Source organism: Pan paniscus, chromosome 1 (assembly GCF_029289425.2).
Source record: "Pan paniscus chromosome 1, NHGRI_mPanPan1-v2.0_pri, whole genome shotgun sequence".
Taxonomy (NCBI): Eukaryota; Metazoa; Chordata; class Mammalia; order Primates; family Hominidae; genus Pan; species Pan paniscus.
The window spans coordinates 66,549,263-66,565,457 of record NC_073249.2 but is presented as its reverse complement, the minus strand read 5'-3'; the positions used below and the strand labels follow the sequence as shown (position 1 = coordinate 66,565,457).

At 40.7% G+C, this 16,195-nt stretch overlaps 1 protein-coding gene across 2 annotated transcripts in view; it reads left to right on the top strand.

The window, feature by feature from the left end:
- Positions 1–305: 305 nt before the first annotated feature.
- Positions 306–16,195, top strand: part of LAMC2 (laminin subunit gamma 2) — an 80,021-nt gene continuing 64,131 nt past the window's right edge. The window contains exons 1-3 of one of the 2 annotated variants that reach the window (XM_055110686.2): positions 306–443; positions 8,802–8,954; positions 14,524–14,620. In XM_055110686.2, the coding sequence (XP_054966661.1) occupies positions 14,575–14,620 (46 nt within the window). In that variant the 5' untranslated portion in view covers positions 306–443; positions 8,802–8,954; positions 14,524–14,574. The remainder of the gene's footprint in view (positions 444–8,801; positions 8,955–14,523; positions 14,621–16,195) is intronic. The other variant, XM_034942141.3, reaches the window with a different exon arrangement.

The window sequence follows — 16,195 nt, the reverse complement described above, 5'->3', positions numbered from 1 at the left end:
AACTTTCTGTGTAATGAAGGCAGTTCTCCATTTGCTGCATTTGTAGGAAATGGGGAAACTGAGGAGGCTCTGAAATGGCCATGAGAATTCTTTTTAAGAATCTTCACCACAATTACACTGGAGCTGTTCAAGGACTTTTTTCCTTCTGCTCATTTTAATGGCCTGAGATAATAGATCAAAATGAAGGCCTGTCCTCAGATGTGTATGAAAGCACAGAAGAACAGGATAAGACAGGAATCAAGGCCTCTACCACTGGGGAATGCAGGTTGCTATATACCAGGCAATGGGTGGGTTTCCAAGGAGATGTGTCAGAGCCATGGAATGCTGCAACTGGGCTGTGCCTGACCCAAGGTGGGGGCGGGTGCAAGGAACCTGCTGGCACATTAGAGGTCTTTCCTTCTGGAGGCAAACTTTGGAGAAATGTACAACACTAGCCTATGTCTGTAAGTTCATGCTTTGGGAACAAAGTTTGAATTGCTTTCAGAGAAAAAAAATATACTGATGGGGTGAAGATAATGGTGGCTAATTTTGATCTGACCAAAGAGATATAAAAACTACAGGCTGATCCAACAATAATCTTCTCCCATTTTCTTTCAAATGAGCGACCCTAAAGCATATACTTTTTAGTTTTACAAGGAAGGAGTCTCTCCAAGGAAAAGTTCAAGTGGATTTTTGGTTACCCAGCAAATTATTCTAATTAAGACATGGCTTTTATTCTAAAAATAATAATAATAACAATAATAAAAGGGTGTGTGTATGTGTGTGATTTTTAAGAGCATGTTAATGCTAGGACAGTCTGAACATCTGTGTCTTAGGAGAGGCATGTTTTAGGAGATTGCCTCCTTTTGGAGGAGGGGCAGGATGCCTGCCTACAAAGGGCGCCCAGTGGCCTGGAACACCGAAAGCACATTCTCAGGGCATGCAGAGGTAACTGGTTGAAACTTGCCAAAGGATGCTTTTCCATTTGGCTCACAGCAATTCATTTATATTGGTTTTGACCATCCCACTCATTTTATTTTTAAGTCCTTATTCATTTTCAGGCCTTTCCATATAGGGTTAGCAAGGAATTACTAATTCCGGATCTGCCCACTGTGACACTCAACTAGAAGATTAAGTCAGGTTTTAGAAACCTTGTTTTTGTCATATTTCCCCCATGCCCAGGCTTAAGAACACTCCAAATACTAATAATTACAGGAAATTCCATCAATTTGGGGGAATTGGCTTTAGATTATTTTTTAGTTGGTGTTCAGTGAAAATAAAATAATTCATTCAAGTAAAGACTAGATGGGAAAAATTACTTGAGGAGAAAAGACAAATCTCCCTTACAGAAGAACTAAAAATGATTTATCTAGATATTCTGCCCTCAAGGAGATGCAGGATAACTCACACTCCTTAAGTGTGGGCAGCACATAGCGACTTCTTCTCAGAGCACAGTATTGAAAAGGGCGGGGAGAGTCATGTTACCATGGGCAACACGACAAACTACTTCATCCAGGGGCTCCAGAGTAACCCCAACAGTGAGAAGTACTCTTGACACAATGAAATGAAAATGGCACTTGCCTCTGTGGTCTTCCTCACCAAAACTAGTAACCCTATTCTATTATAATCATGAGAAAAACATCAGACAAACCTCAACTGAAGGATGTTCTACAAAACGCCTGCCCATTTCTCCTCCAAACTATCAAGGCCATCAAAAAACACGGACAGTCTGAGAAACTGTCACAGCCATGAGGAGTCTAAGGTGACAACCAAGTGTAATGTGATATCCTGGATGGAACCCCGGAACAGAAAAAGGACATTGGGTAAAAACTGAAGAAAATATGAAGAGAATACGAACTTTATTTATTTATTTATTTTTTTGAGATGGAATCTCACTCTGTTGCCCAGGCTGGAGTGCAGTGGCACAGTCTCAGCTCACCACAACCTCTGCCTCCCGGGTTCAAGCAATTATCTGCCTCAGCCTCCCGAGTAGCTGGGACTACAGTTGCGCACCACCATGCCCACCTAATTTTTGTATTTTTAGTAGAGACGGGGTTTCACCATGTTGGCCAGGCTGGTCTTGAATTCCTGACCTCGTGATCCATCCGCCTCGGCCTCCCAAAGTGCTGGGATTACAGGTGTGAGCCACCACGACCAGCCAAGAATATGAACTTTAATAATAATAATGTGCCAATATTGGTGTGTTAATGGTAACAAATTCCTAATGTGGGATGCTAGTAATTCCCCTAGTAATAGGGGAAACTGAATGTGCCATTTATGGGAATTCCATTATATTCTCAATCTTCTGTAAATTTATAGCTGTGCAAAAAAAAAAAAATCTGTTTAAGGAAAAAATTACTTGACTGAAAGAGAACACTCCACCCACCCCACCCAACCTGCCACCCCTGCTTTCACAGAGTCAGCCTGATGCAGAAAATCTAATCATGAATTGTGCAGTTCTGGGTAGTTGGAACCCTGTAAATATGGATCATGCAGCAGGTGATGTTGTGAAGAGAAGTATGTTTCAGAGCTCCCAGCTTCTCTGTTCTGGATGTGCTTCCCCCTTCCCCTGCCCTGCCCCCATAATGATAGGGCTAATACTTACATAGTATTATGTAATATGTAGCCCATGTATTGCGTTTCTCCTTCATAGCAGCCAACACTATGGAATAGGAGGGTTCTATTAGCATTACTGTATCCATGAAGATGAGACCTAGAGAAGTTAAGGACCTTGCCCAAGATCCCTTGCCTGTAAGGATGGAGCTGGGATTCAAATTCAGACAGCCTGGGCCCCAGAGCCAGTGTGCTTTTAACCTTTGTCACATTGGTCTACTTCCCTCCCTCATTCACTTCTCTTCCAGGTATTCAGAAGCTCATACTTTCTTTAAGCAGGATTATCCTTAGTCTAAGAATGGTCAAGTTTACTACAACCCATGATGTCAGCTGTACTGTGTAGACTCCATCAAGAAATAATAGATGTGGAGGTGGGTGCTTGGAGCAGGGGAAAAGTGCCACTCTATGAAGTAAGGCCTGGTTAAAATTATAGCGTTGGCCCACAGCCTACACTCCGATCACCGCAGGACCTGGATGATACTGAATCCCATCCTACAGTAAATTCTAGCCGTAAAACTAATGTTGTTCCTGTCTGATGTCTTGGAAACAAACCAGCATTGGGGCATTTTCAAGTGGTTTCGATACTGAGCATTAGTAAACCCACAGGTGTGCCTAAGTGAGGATTTGTGAAGCTGAGCATACTTTCCCAACCCTACATTTCAGAAAAGTTGGCTCCCTTTTATTTACAAAACGAGGTGGAATTGGATGTACTAGTCCAAATGAAGAGAAATAGGTTCTCTTTCATGTTTGAAAGAGATGTACATAAGACTCTAAAAGATGTACATAACAATAAGTTATTCAAAATAGCAACTTCTCAAACCCTGCCCTTTTCCATAAATTTCTTTAAACAGTCAGAAAGTTCACAATTTAATAAAGACTCTCAGAAAGGCTAGTCAAAGAATAGGCCCATTCAGTAACTTCATAAATATAGGGGGTTAAAAAATCAAATCTTCCATGATGACTTCCTGCTGGAAAAGTCAAAGCTAGTTCAGACCACTTGGAGGGAAGACTTCACCTCTAGAACACATTGTTTGCTTTTAAAGTTCCCTGGGAGTGTGGGATGGTAACAATTTTTTTTTATTTTTGGTTATCTGTGTTTCTAATGTTTCCACAATGGACATTCATTGCATTTGTCATAATACAAGTAAATGAGAAAAGCTATTTTTAAAAGAAAGTTCAGATTGCTGTTTGAACAGGAAATCACTTACCTGGAAAATCATTGATGTGAGGCTGGGTGCAGTGCCTCACGTCTGTAATCCCAGCACTTTGGGAGGCCAAGGTGGGCAGATCACCTGAGGTCAGGCATTAGAGACCAGCCTGGCCAACATGGCAAAACCCCATTTCTACTAAAAATACAAAAATTAGCAGGTCATAGTGGTGCATGCCTGTAATCCCAGCTACTTGGGAGGCTAAGGCAGGAGAATCGCTTGAACCTGGGAGGCGGAGGTTGCAGTGAGGCAAGATCGTGCCATTGCACTCCAGCCTGGGCTGACAGAGCAGGAATCCATCTCAAAAAAAAAAAAAAAGAAAAGAAAATCATTGATGTAAATGTGGAGAGGAGCCATTCTGCCTGCGACTGACTGACAGGCATTGCAAAGCAGTGCCCTGGTTTTAGGGATGATGTTTCTTCTATGACTGCAGCAGGACTCTGGGGAATTCCATCTAACACTGTTGGTGGGTTGAAGATCTGGCAGATGGTTTGGGTAGTCCGGTTCCATGGAATTAACAAATAACTTCAAATCAATCCAACAAAATAACATACAGCCAAGGCTGGAACGCAGATCAATGTCAGGAACAGATACTCATCACTCTGTAAGAGAGAAATGCAGATCAGTCAATGGACTTACAAAAGTAAAGGCTTTCATTCTGAAGTTTGTGTGCTCAGTTCTTTTTCAGCTTTGCTTAGGAAATAACAAAAGAAGCAACCTTAGGTTGACATGGGAGGAGATCCACACCGAGTCCAAACTTTCCCTCTCTGGGTAGCAGTATCATAGTTTGGGGGATTAAACATAGGTCCAAAGTAGACCCATGTTAAGGTAAACCAGGGCTTGGCAAACTTTTTCTGTAAAGGGCCAGAGAGCAAATAGTAGAGGCTTTTGGGACTTCATGGTCTTTGTTGGAGCTATTGATTTCTGCCATTGTTGTAAAAGTAGCCATAGACAATATTTAGAGGAAGACGTAACTGTGTTTTAATAAAACTTCCCCCAAACATCTGGCAAGCAGGATTTGGCCTGCATCCATAGTTTTCTGACCTCTGACTTAAGCCAATCATAAGTATGCCATCCCTTTTGCCAGTGATTAAGATACCCAGGCTTAAACTAATCAGCATGAAGCCTTTTCCTGGTGATAATCACAGGTTCGGAGATGGCATATGATAGGCTCAATCAGGAAAGGTTTTTGTTTGGAGTTTGAGGGAGAAGGGTCTGATCTTTCCTGTTTACAAAAATAAGGAAGCATCCAACCTTAATTGCTACTGGCACCCAGTCTACAACTATGAGGGGAACAAGCCTTCAGATGAAGTGGACGATGGAAGAGAAACATAGAACTTGTATTCTTGATGATATTATTGAACTACAGGGTAATTTAACTCTATTTTCCACTCATCCTCAGAATTTTCCATATGTAAGCCTATAAATGTGCTTATTATAAATACCAATTTTTTTTTTTTCCTGAGACATAGTATCGCTCTGTCGCCCAGGCTGGAGTGCAGTGGCGCGATCTTGGCTCACTGCAAGCTCCGCCTCCCGGGTTCGCACCATTCTCCTGCCTCAGCCTCCCGAGTAGCTGGGACTACAGGCGCCCGCCACCACGCCTGGCTAATTTTTTGTATTTTTTAGTACAGACGGGGTTTCATCATGTTAGCCTGGATGGTCTCGATTTCCTGACCTCGTGATCCACCCACCTCGGCCTCCCAAAGTGCTGGGATTACAGGCGTGAGCCACCGCACCCAGCTATACATAACATTTTCAGTTGAGACTTCTGTTACTTGCAGATAAATGCATCCCAGCTGATGGAAAGTTTAAAAATAAGTTTATGGCTTTCAAAGTTTGCAAACACTGAAGTGAGTTAGTTAACACCTGCTGCCATAAAATTTCCTTCCCATCACAAAAAAAAAAAGAATATGAAAAATAGGGAATAAAAACTACCCTGACTCTTTTTAACTGCCTAAATTGGTGAATGTGGGTCTCCCAGGGGACAGTGAAGATATCTTCGTTTGTTTTGTGCAGTTATAACAGATACCTGAAATGGGGTAATTTACAAACAACAGAAATTTATTTCTCACAGTTCTGGAGGCTGGGAAGTTCAAGGTCAAGGTGCTGGTAGGTTTGGTGCCTGGTAAGGTCTGGGTCACCACTTCCAAGATGGCACCTTAAATGCTGCATACCCCAGAAGGGAGGAACACCTTTCCTCAAATGGCAGAAGAGCAAAAGAGCCAAGAAAGAGAACCTACTCCTAAAAGCCCTTTTTAAAAAGGGAATTAAATAGACCCCATGGGAGTGGTTTAATACCTAATCACCTCTTATGGGTCATACCTCTTAATACCATTACAATGGCAATTACATTTCAACATGAGTTTTGGAGGGGAGAAACATTTAAAGTGTAGCAGAAGTTTTGATTAAATGACCCTTAATTTATGGAACTGTGGAATGCCTGGGTCGGTGGACACTTTCCCTGCAATGAGACCAAGAACTTGAATGCAAAGAGGCATTGAAGATTTAAACTTTCTTTCTGCCTTCCATTAACACCCTTGGTCTATGTGCAAGTCTCTTCCCTTCTTAATCTTCACACTCTAAACATAAGGAATGATTTATAAACAACAGCATAAGCATTATCTATTTTTTTTTTGAGATGGAGTCTTGCTCTGTCATTCAGGCTGGAGTGCAGTGGCGCAATCTTGGCTCACTGCAACTTCCACCTCCTGAGTTCAAGCGATTCTCCTGCCTCAGCCTCCCGAATAGCTGCAACCACAGGCATGTGCACCATGCCCAGCTAATTTTTGTATTTTTAGTAGAAACGGGGTTTCACCATGTTGGCCAGGTGGGTCTCAAACTCCTGACTTCAGGTGTTCCACCCGCTTAGTCCTCCCAAAGTGCTAGAATTACAGGCGTGAGCCACTGTGCCCGGCAGCATTATCTCATTTTGAGGTTCACTGGTTCTTACACAATTTCTATTATAGTTGTATGCCATTCTTTTATATATTAATTTTTGTTGTATGAATGTATGGTTTGGGATTATTTCAATAAAATAAAAAAATTGAGTTTTAGAATGGTTTGTCCTCCAGCAGGTCAAATCTGAATAACATTAATTATCTTCCTAACATTCTCTCCCTCTTTTTTTTTTTTTTTTTTTTTTTTTGAGATGGAGTCTCACTCTTTTGCCTAGGCTGGAGTGAAGTGGCATGATCTCAGCTCACTGCAACCTCCGCCCCCTGGGTTCAAGTGATTCTCCTGCCTCAGCCTCCCAAGTAGCTGGAATTACAGGCATGTGCCACCACACCTGGCTAATTTTTGTACTTTTAGTAGAGACAGGGTTTCACCATGTTGGCCAGGCTGGTCTCAAACTCCTGACCTCAGGTGATCCGCCCACCACGGCCTCCCAAAGTGCTGGGATTACAGGTGTGACCCACCATGCCTAGCCTTTCCTAACACTCTTAAGGGGTAATTTAATAAGTTATAACTTCTCTCTTCATACTAATGTTTAAACTTAGATATAGAAAGGTGAGTGATTCAACCTTGTAAAATAAGTACAAAACATGTATCATTTATTCATTCAAAAAGATATTACTGAGGGCCTATTAAGAGGCAGGCACTGTTCCATGCCTTGCTATAATGCAAAGTCCCTGCCATCATGAAACTTACATTCTATAGGGGGAGACAAATAATAAATAATGAATCTTATATTAGGAGGTGATAAGTAATAAGAAGAAACATAAAGCAAAGGAAAGGAATAGAGGCTAACTAAGCAGGAGCGGGAGGTGGCATGTGATTGTAGGCACCCTCAGGTGGGGATGAGCTTGGAGGTGGAGTTTGCTTCGTTGTCTGGAAAACAGCAGAGGGACCAGAGTGGCTGGAGCAGATAGGATGAGGAGAGAGAACTGCAGAGGATGAGTTGGAAAGGTGGGGCAGGGCATATCACATATGACCTGAGAGGACACAGAATGACTTTGGGTTTTATTCTGAGGAAGATGAGAAAATGGGTACCATTGAAAGAGTCCCCAGCCTACAGACTCTCTGACAAGCCCAACTGTCCCCAGCATACCAAAGACAGTAATATTTAAGATCCCTTACTATTCATCAAGCTGATTTATAGTCTTAACAGTTGAGTAGTCATTTATTAGAAAGATCAAAGTGGGGCTGGAAACAATGGCTCATGCCTGTAATCCCAGCACTTTGGGAGGCCAAGGCATGTGGATTGCTTGAGCACAGGAGTTTGAGACCAGCCTGTGCAACATGGTGAAACCCCATCTCTACAAAAAATTAAAAAATTAGTTGGGCTTCATGGTGTGCGCTTGTAGTGCCAGCTACCTGGGATGCTGAGGTGGGAGGATTGCTTGAGTCTGGAAGTTTGAGGCTGCAGTAAACAGAGATCATGCTACTGCACTCCAGCTTGGCTGATAGAATGAGACCCTGTCTTAAGAAAAGAAAAAAGAAAGAAAGAAAGATTGAAGTGGTTAATTCATTGTTCTCTTGCAATGAAACTTACTCTATCAGGAAAAGCCTTGAAACTGTACCTCATAATCATATTTTTTCCTTTGGTTCCCTTCTTGCCTAGGACTTATCATCCTTTTCCATAGATTATGTAGGGTGGCACTGTATTATTTATCAAATGTCTACCACAATGCTGGCTTATAGCAGATAATCCAAGAAATTCACTGGACAAGGAAATAAAAGAATGAGCACAGCAAAATACTTTACTGTTAGACTTTAATATAAAGAATTTACTATAAAGAATTTTAATATAAATAATTTAGCCTACAGTCACCAAAAAAGGCAGGTTATAAGCACTTTTTTCTCTTTCCTGTATCATATTATTTTCTTTAAAAAGATTATATACTTTTGAAACCTGCAATTGTGATGATCGTTTTTGTAGGTAAATTCCATTTGTAGATGATTATAATAACTAAGTTTTCAAGAATGTACTAGAAAGCAAATTTAAACACATTTTTCTGATACATATTTTACAAACTGTAATCATTTCATTTTTCACAGGATGCCCTTCAAATATAGCAACTTTCCTAGACAAGTGTGAATGCCCTGCAATTGTGGAAACAAAAATATGCACAACTTTCCCAGACAAGTGTGAATGCCCTGCAATTGTGGAAACAAAAATATGCACAACTTCCAAATGTCAGTCTCATGAAGGTAAAACTAAAAGAGCAAAGGACTTACTCCCAAGTTCTAGGCATCTAGTTTACGGGGGTTTATTAACGTAAAACTGATATTTGGCTGAGCACAGTGACTCACACCTGTATTCCCACCACTTTTGGGAGGCCGAGGTGGGCAGATCACTTGAGCTCAGAAGTTTGAGACTACCCTGGGCAACATAGCGAAACCTCATCTCTACAAAAAATACAAAAATTAGCTGGGTGTGGCGGCGTGCACCTGTAGTTCCAGCTATCTGGGAGGCTGAGGAGGGAGAATCACCTAAAACCAGGAGGCTGAGGCTACAGTGAGCTGTGATCACTCCACTGCACTCCAGCCTGGATGACAGAGCGAGACCCTATTTAAAAAAAAAAAAACAAACCCTGTAATATTTGCTAGTGAAAATTCAGGGTCAGAAGAATTTATGTAACACGTAAGATAATTTCACAAGAACTTGGGGGAGAAACTGTGGGACTGCTGACAAGAAGAAGCAGTATTTTGTTGCAAGCAATCACTGTGAAGGAGGGACTAGTGTGATGTCCATTCATGAAAAGGGTTCCAGAGAAGGCCTTGGACCTGTAGTGTCCAATACAGTAGTCACTAGCCACAAGTGGCTATTAAAATTAAAATTTAATTAATTAAAAATTCAGCTCCTCACTCACATTACACATGTGGCTGGTGGCTACCCTATTACGGAGCAAAAATATAGAACATTTGCATCATTGCAGAAATTTTCACTGGATAGAGCTGCCTGAGAATCTGTCTAACTCCGCTATACAGATAGGGAGTTAGGCTGATAGAATCTCTCATAAACATAGGCAAGCAACTTACTCTGGAAACGGAAGCATGGTTTCCTGGAGACAGGATCACACTAGAATGGCTCTTTGGGAGCATAAATAAATTTACATATAAGATAGAACAACAGTCATTTGTTTAGACATTCAAAAAAGTTACTAAGATTCCACACCAGAAATTATTTAAAAATTTTAAGTACCCCAGAACTAGAGGTAATATTTTGCTATACATACGGAACTGCTTAGAGAAAAAAGGCGGTTGTTTTTTTGGATGGAGGAAAATGTGCTGGAAGAGATATCCCCCAAAGATTGGTATAGTAAGCAATGTTTTCTACAATGACTGCAAATTACCTAGAACACGTAATACATGGTTTAATCTTCCAGATGGTATTTCACTGAAGTTGATGCTGAATATGAAATCAGTGCAGAGAAAAAGAAACCTTTTGGAAAAGGTCATAAAAACTGGAGTAAGCAGAAAGGTGAAATATGAAATTCAATGAAAACTGGTCTTATTATATTAAAAACAATCCAAATTAGAATTATTAAACGATGGGATCTGAATTATCAGCTTCATACCAAGAAGTCATGTAGACTGATCCTTTGGTTTTCATTTGCTGCTGATGGCTGAGGAGGAGGGCCATGGCAAGCTCAGCAGACACTTTGGTGCAAATTAGAAAATGTGACCCCTCCAGGCAGAAGGCTAGCAAAAAGGTGCTTCTTGGGCTTCTCAAAAAACTAAAAATATAGCTACCATATGACCCAGAAATCCTACTGCTAGATATATACCCCGAAATAAAGGAAATCAGTATATCAAAGAAATATCTGCACTCCCATGTTTTTTGCAGCACTGTTCACAATAGCCAAGATTTGGAAGCAACCTAAGTGTTCATCAAAAAATGAATGGATAAAGAGAATGTGGCACATATACACAATGGAGTACTATTCAGCTATAAAAAAGAATGAGTTCCTGTCATCTACAACAACATGGATGAAACTGGAGGTCATATGTTAAGTGAAATCAGCCAGGCACAGAAAGGCAAACTTTGCACGTTCTCACTTATTTGTAGGAGCTAAAAATCAAAACAATTGAACTCATGGAGATAGGGAGTGGAAGATTGGTTACCAGAGGCTGGGAAGGGTAGCAGGAGGTGGAGGAAAAGTGGGGATGTTTAATGGATACAAAAAACAAAAACAAAAAAAAAGCTGTGGCCAGGTGTGGTGCCTCACACCTGTAATCCCAGGACTTTGGGAGGCTGAGGTGGGTGGATCACGAGGTCAAGAGATCGAGACCATCCTGGCCAACAAGGTGAAACCCCATCTCTACTAAAAATACAAAAAATTAGCCTGGTGTGGTGACACACGCCTCTAGTCCCAGCTACTTGGGAGGCTGAGGCAGGAGAATCCCTTGAACCCAGGAGGTGGAGGTTGCAGTGAGCTGAGATCACACCACTGCACTCCAGCCTGGTGACAGAGCGAGACTTTGTCTCAAAAAATAATAATAATAATAATAATAAATTAAAAAATAAAAATAAAAGAGTATAACTGAATTGTTTGTAACACAAAGGACAAATGCTTAAGGGGATGGATACCTCATTTTCCAGGACATGATTATTACGCATTGCATGCCTGTATCAAAGTATCTCATGTACCTCATAAATATATATACCTAGTATGGACCCACAAAAATAAAAAATTAAATTAAGTTAAGAGAGCCTCTCTAAACAGAGCAATTAGAGAAAAGTTTTCTTTCCTCTAGATGCACGCAGGCCTGTGCCAGGGTGCATGGCATGGCAAGGGAAACTCTGTGCTGAATTTCAGTGCTCTGCCAATCCCACCCTCTGAACTGTCCTGTGCCAGGTGCCAGCACTGGGCTTAATCATACTAGGTGACCTGTCTGGAACTCCCCCCAACCCCCATCAGAAAGAGTTATGCCCCAGTATACAAGCTGCAGTGTATTCAAATGTGAGAAATTTTTACAATCTGATCTTTCTTTGTCAAGACACATGGGAAAGCTTAGAAACTTCCTAAGGAAAGTAAACAAAAATCATCACCAGGACAGGCTACTAGAAGAGTCTAAAAGTGGGATTTTTCAGCCAGAAAGGCAAAGAAACATATAGATAAAGTTAACAAAACCTTAAGAGATTGGAAAAAAGGATTAGCAAATCCTAAAGCACTAAAACCAGTAACAATTGTGAGGTCCTTGTATTAATAGTATAATAAAAGTTGATTTTATTTATCAGACCAACAACACCTAGAAAATATATTTTAAAAATATTTAAAAGAGTTGGTTAAATTTGTGGATGATAATTCCATAGCATGTGAATTAGAAAATATGAGGATCTTTTAGACTGTTTTCCTAAACACTGAAGTTGGTGTAATGAGAGCAACCCACTCCCAAAACATCCACTGGTGCTTCTGTCAGATACAGCTTGGTTCGGTGTAAGGATACATTGGTCTGAATCAACATGGCATTTTCTGTTATCACTGTTTCAGCTCTGTCTGTATTCCAGAGGAAAAATCAACAATGTGGTTGACTGATTAGACAAGATCTGGTTCTAAGAGGAAGTTCATTAAAATAATATTTATTAAAATAAATGTATTTATCAAGTTAATAAAAATTCTTCCGAAATTTCTAGCAAGAAAGATTAGCACGCAGATAACAATGAGACAGTTTCTTCTAACATGGGTTTTACATCAGGCCTCAAACGGTCCAAAGATTTAGAATTGCCGCCCCCTGCCCCACCCCTTTTAAAAGATAATAGGCTGGGTGCGTTGGCTCACACCTGTAATCCCAGCACTTTGGGAGGCCAAGGCGGGCAGATCATGAGGTCCAGAGATCGAGATTATCCTGGCAAATATGGTGAAACCGTGTCTCTACTAAAAATACAAAAAATTAGCTGGACACACACGCCTGTAGTCTCAGCTACTCAGGAGGCTGAGGCAGAAGAATTGCTTGAACCCGGGAGGCAGAGGTTACAGTGAGCCGAGATCACGCCACTGCACTCCAGCCTAGGTGACAGAGCAAGACTCCAACTCAAAAAAAAAATATATATATAGAGAGAGAGAGAGAGAGAGAGAGAGTGCAAGATTAAAATCTAAAAACCAAATCAACTGGCTAGGCGTGGTGGCTCACGCCTGTAATCCCAGCACTTTGGGAGGCCGAGGCAGGCACATCACCTGAGGTCAGGAGATCGAGACCACCCTGGCTAACACGGGGAAACTCCATCTCTACTAAAAATACAAAACATTAGCCGGACGTGGTGGCGGGCACCTGTAGTCCCAGCTAAGCCGAGATCACACCACTGCACTCCAGCCTGGGCAACAGAGTGAGACTCCATCTCAAAAAAAACCGAATCAACCAAAGCCCCCAAAATCTTTCTTAAAAGGAGATTTTCTACCTAGAGTTCAAGTAATACATATCCATGTGTGTGTAGAATTTTTAGCATAAGTGTAATCCACTGTAAACCAAAAAGTATCTTAGACAAATCTCAATCAATTTAGAAGTTTAGAAGCCAAAGTTAAGGGCATCTTACACCTGGAAGACAGACCTATGCCTTTCTCCAAAAATGATTTTGAGAACTTCAATATTTAAAGGGGAAAGGGTGGATATTAGGAAAAAAGGAAGGAATGTTTTGAAGGTGTGTATAGATAAGAGGCCAACGGTTGCATTCTTTTGAGTCTTCGATTAGCCATTCACATGTAAGGGTGGGTAAAGGAATAGTCACTTATGTATTCCTTTAGCTCAGCGAATCAGCATTTTAACATAAGATAAAATACAGGGCAGAGGAAGTGATCAGATATACATTTGTCTCAGGTGAGTAGAGGGATAACTTTAAGTTCTGTCCTTTGTCCCGTACCCGTAAAGATAAGCTATCAGTTTACCTTGTCAGGGTGAAATTCAACAGAACTTGATCTTGGGGCCCACAAGGAATTTCCTAGTGGGCAAATTGTGAGAGAGGTGTATAGCTTTTTTATCTTTGTAACTATCTTATTTAGAAACAAAATGGGAGGCAGGTTTGTGTAATGCAGTTCCCAGCTTGACTCTTCCTTTTGGCTTAGTGATTTGGGGGATGATTTATTTTCCTTTCACACCACTTTATGTTTACCTGAGGCACATAGATGTATTCAATTCCATATAAACAATTTTGTTGCAAAACCACGTAGCCATATTCTGCTTAAGCTGAAATTTTCGGAGTAAATTATAAGGGTTGTATTAATAGAGGACCCTGAGAAAAGAAAATAGCAAAGGCATTAGTTAATTTGATAAAGCAATGACAATTAAACCTTGTTTTACTTTGTATTCATATAATAAAAAACAGAGCACTGAAATAGTTGTCCAAATAATTCAGGCCTAAAATAAATTCACCTAAAACAGCCCGGTGGTTGAGGCAAATGTGTCATTTTGGTTTAAGTTGTCTGAATCACTGAATTAATTTTCCTACTAAATCTAAATAAACATATTGAGACTATGAGAAATTTTTAGGTTAGTGAGGAAGGTCTCTAGATTTTTCTGTGATTATTTGTAGCTCTCTCCATCATTAGAGCGCAGTGGAATAACCAATCTGCAAGTTTCCTGCAAAAGAACCACCCAGGAATGTTTGGGGATTTCTGTGTAACCCAGCCCTAGAAAAGCTGAGTTCGGAGATATAGCTACTAAATTCTTGAGCTCTTACACAAGCTCAGACTATTATCACTATGCTGAAAATAACTTCCAATTGTTCTAAGGCGTTCAAGAATCGAATTACTTAATAACGTACTCTTATATCTGGATTAAGGTATCAGACCAACAGAAAACCATGCAAGATCTGATTGGATGACATAAAAGGATGTTGCATAAGAATCGAAGCCGTCATATGCTGAAGAATAACAAAGGTAATATGACAAGGAAAATGCACCCCTAATAGCCAAACCTTGTTTATTGCTTACCTGCTGCAGAGGGGTGACTATAGAACATACAGTGTATGTTATAAGGAATAGGCATGTCATATTTTATGAAAGATCCAATTCAATTTTGTTTTTTAAATTATAGAGCGTATTTGTTCAGTGAGTGGCTTAATTTGTTTTTATATTGTAGTTGAATAATAATTCTAGAGAGAGGTATCAGTGTGGATTTGTGTGAGAGCCTGGGTAACCTCAAAATGAGGTGTTATTATTATAACACCTGCTTCATGGGATGGTGGTGAACAGTGAACTCCATAATCCCTATAAAGGCTCTCATCACTGAGCTGGGCGTTTGCAGAATATTCACTACAGTTTGGCTATTAGTATTGTAATTGTCAGGATTATTATCAGACATTGAAAACACACCCAAAGTTTCCCATTTAAAGGCAGAGGACAGGTTTCTAAATGCTATAGAGTTTTTCAGACTTTGTAATTTAAATTATTAAAGGTGGAAAAATTCAGATTTAAATTTAGAAATACATTTAGAAACACTGTTTCCTGAATTCATTTCTTCCTTACAAAGGCAAAGGTAGGATCTCTGATCTAAGGGTAGCCACCTCTCATTTCTAGTTTATCTTGTCAAGGCTGCATGTGATACAGCCCTGGCCCCCACCACTGCAATGGAGACAAGAATTTTCACTGCAGTGGTCTCCTTTGCCTCTCATTCAAATTCGAATATCTATGGTCCAAGCATAAGCATGGTTGAGGAACCATGGGCAATGTTTCATCTACTAATCAACATTTCACAGATGCACGGATGCCCAAATTTCAGTTTAAGGGAACACAACAACTGACACAGCCTTGAAATCTACTAAATGTCCCTCTCTCAGAATCTTTTGTCCTCTGTTTTGTTTTGATTTTTTTCTGTGTCTATTTTGCTTTCTCTCAGCTTATGCCCCTCTTCTCTGTGCTCCTTCCCAATTTTTTTTTTTTTTGTCTGAGATGGAGTCTCGCTCTGTCGCCTAGGTTGGAGTGTAGTGGCGTGATCTCGGCTCACTGCAACCTCTGCCTCCTAGGTTCAAGTGATTCTCCTGCCTTAGCCTCCCAGGTAGATGGGACTACAGGTGTATGCCACTACGCCTGGGTTATTTATTTTTTATTTTTTTATTTTTAGTAGAGACGGAGTTTCATTGTGTTGGCCAGGCTGGTCTCAAACTCCTGATCTCAACTGATCCACCTGCCTCGGCCTCCCAAAGTGCTGAGATTACAAGCGTGAGCCACCACATCCGGCCTCTTTTTTTGTATTGTTTAACTATTAATTGATTTGAATATTTCTGTCTATAATAGCTACACCAAAAAAGACGCAAATGAAGTTCTTCTTCGTGTGTTGATTTCCCACCACATCTCTGGCCCAGGTGTACCACCAGCCAACCACAGAAAAAAGGATCATGTCCCTTTAATAAATAAACGGCATTACTTCAGTTCTGGTCTGGCCTCTACCGCTCCCTGAAAACTAGCTGTGGGCACACCACATATGTTTCTGCATAAAATGGAAGCTTGCCACTT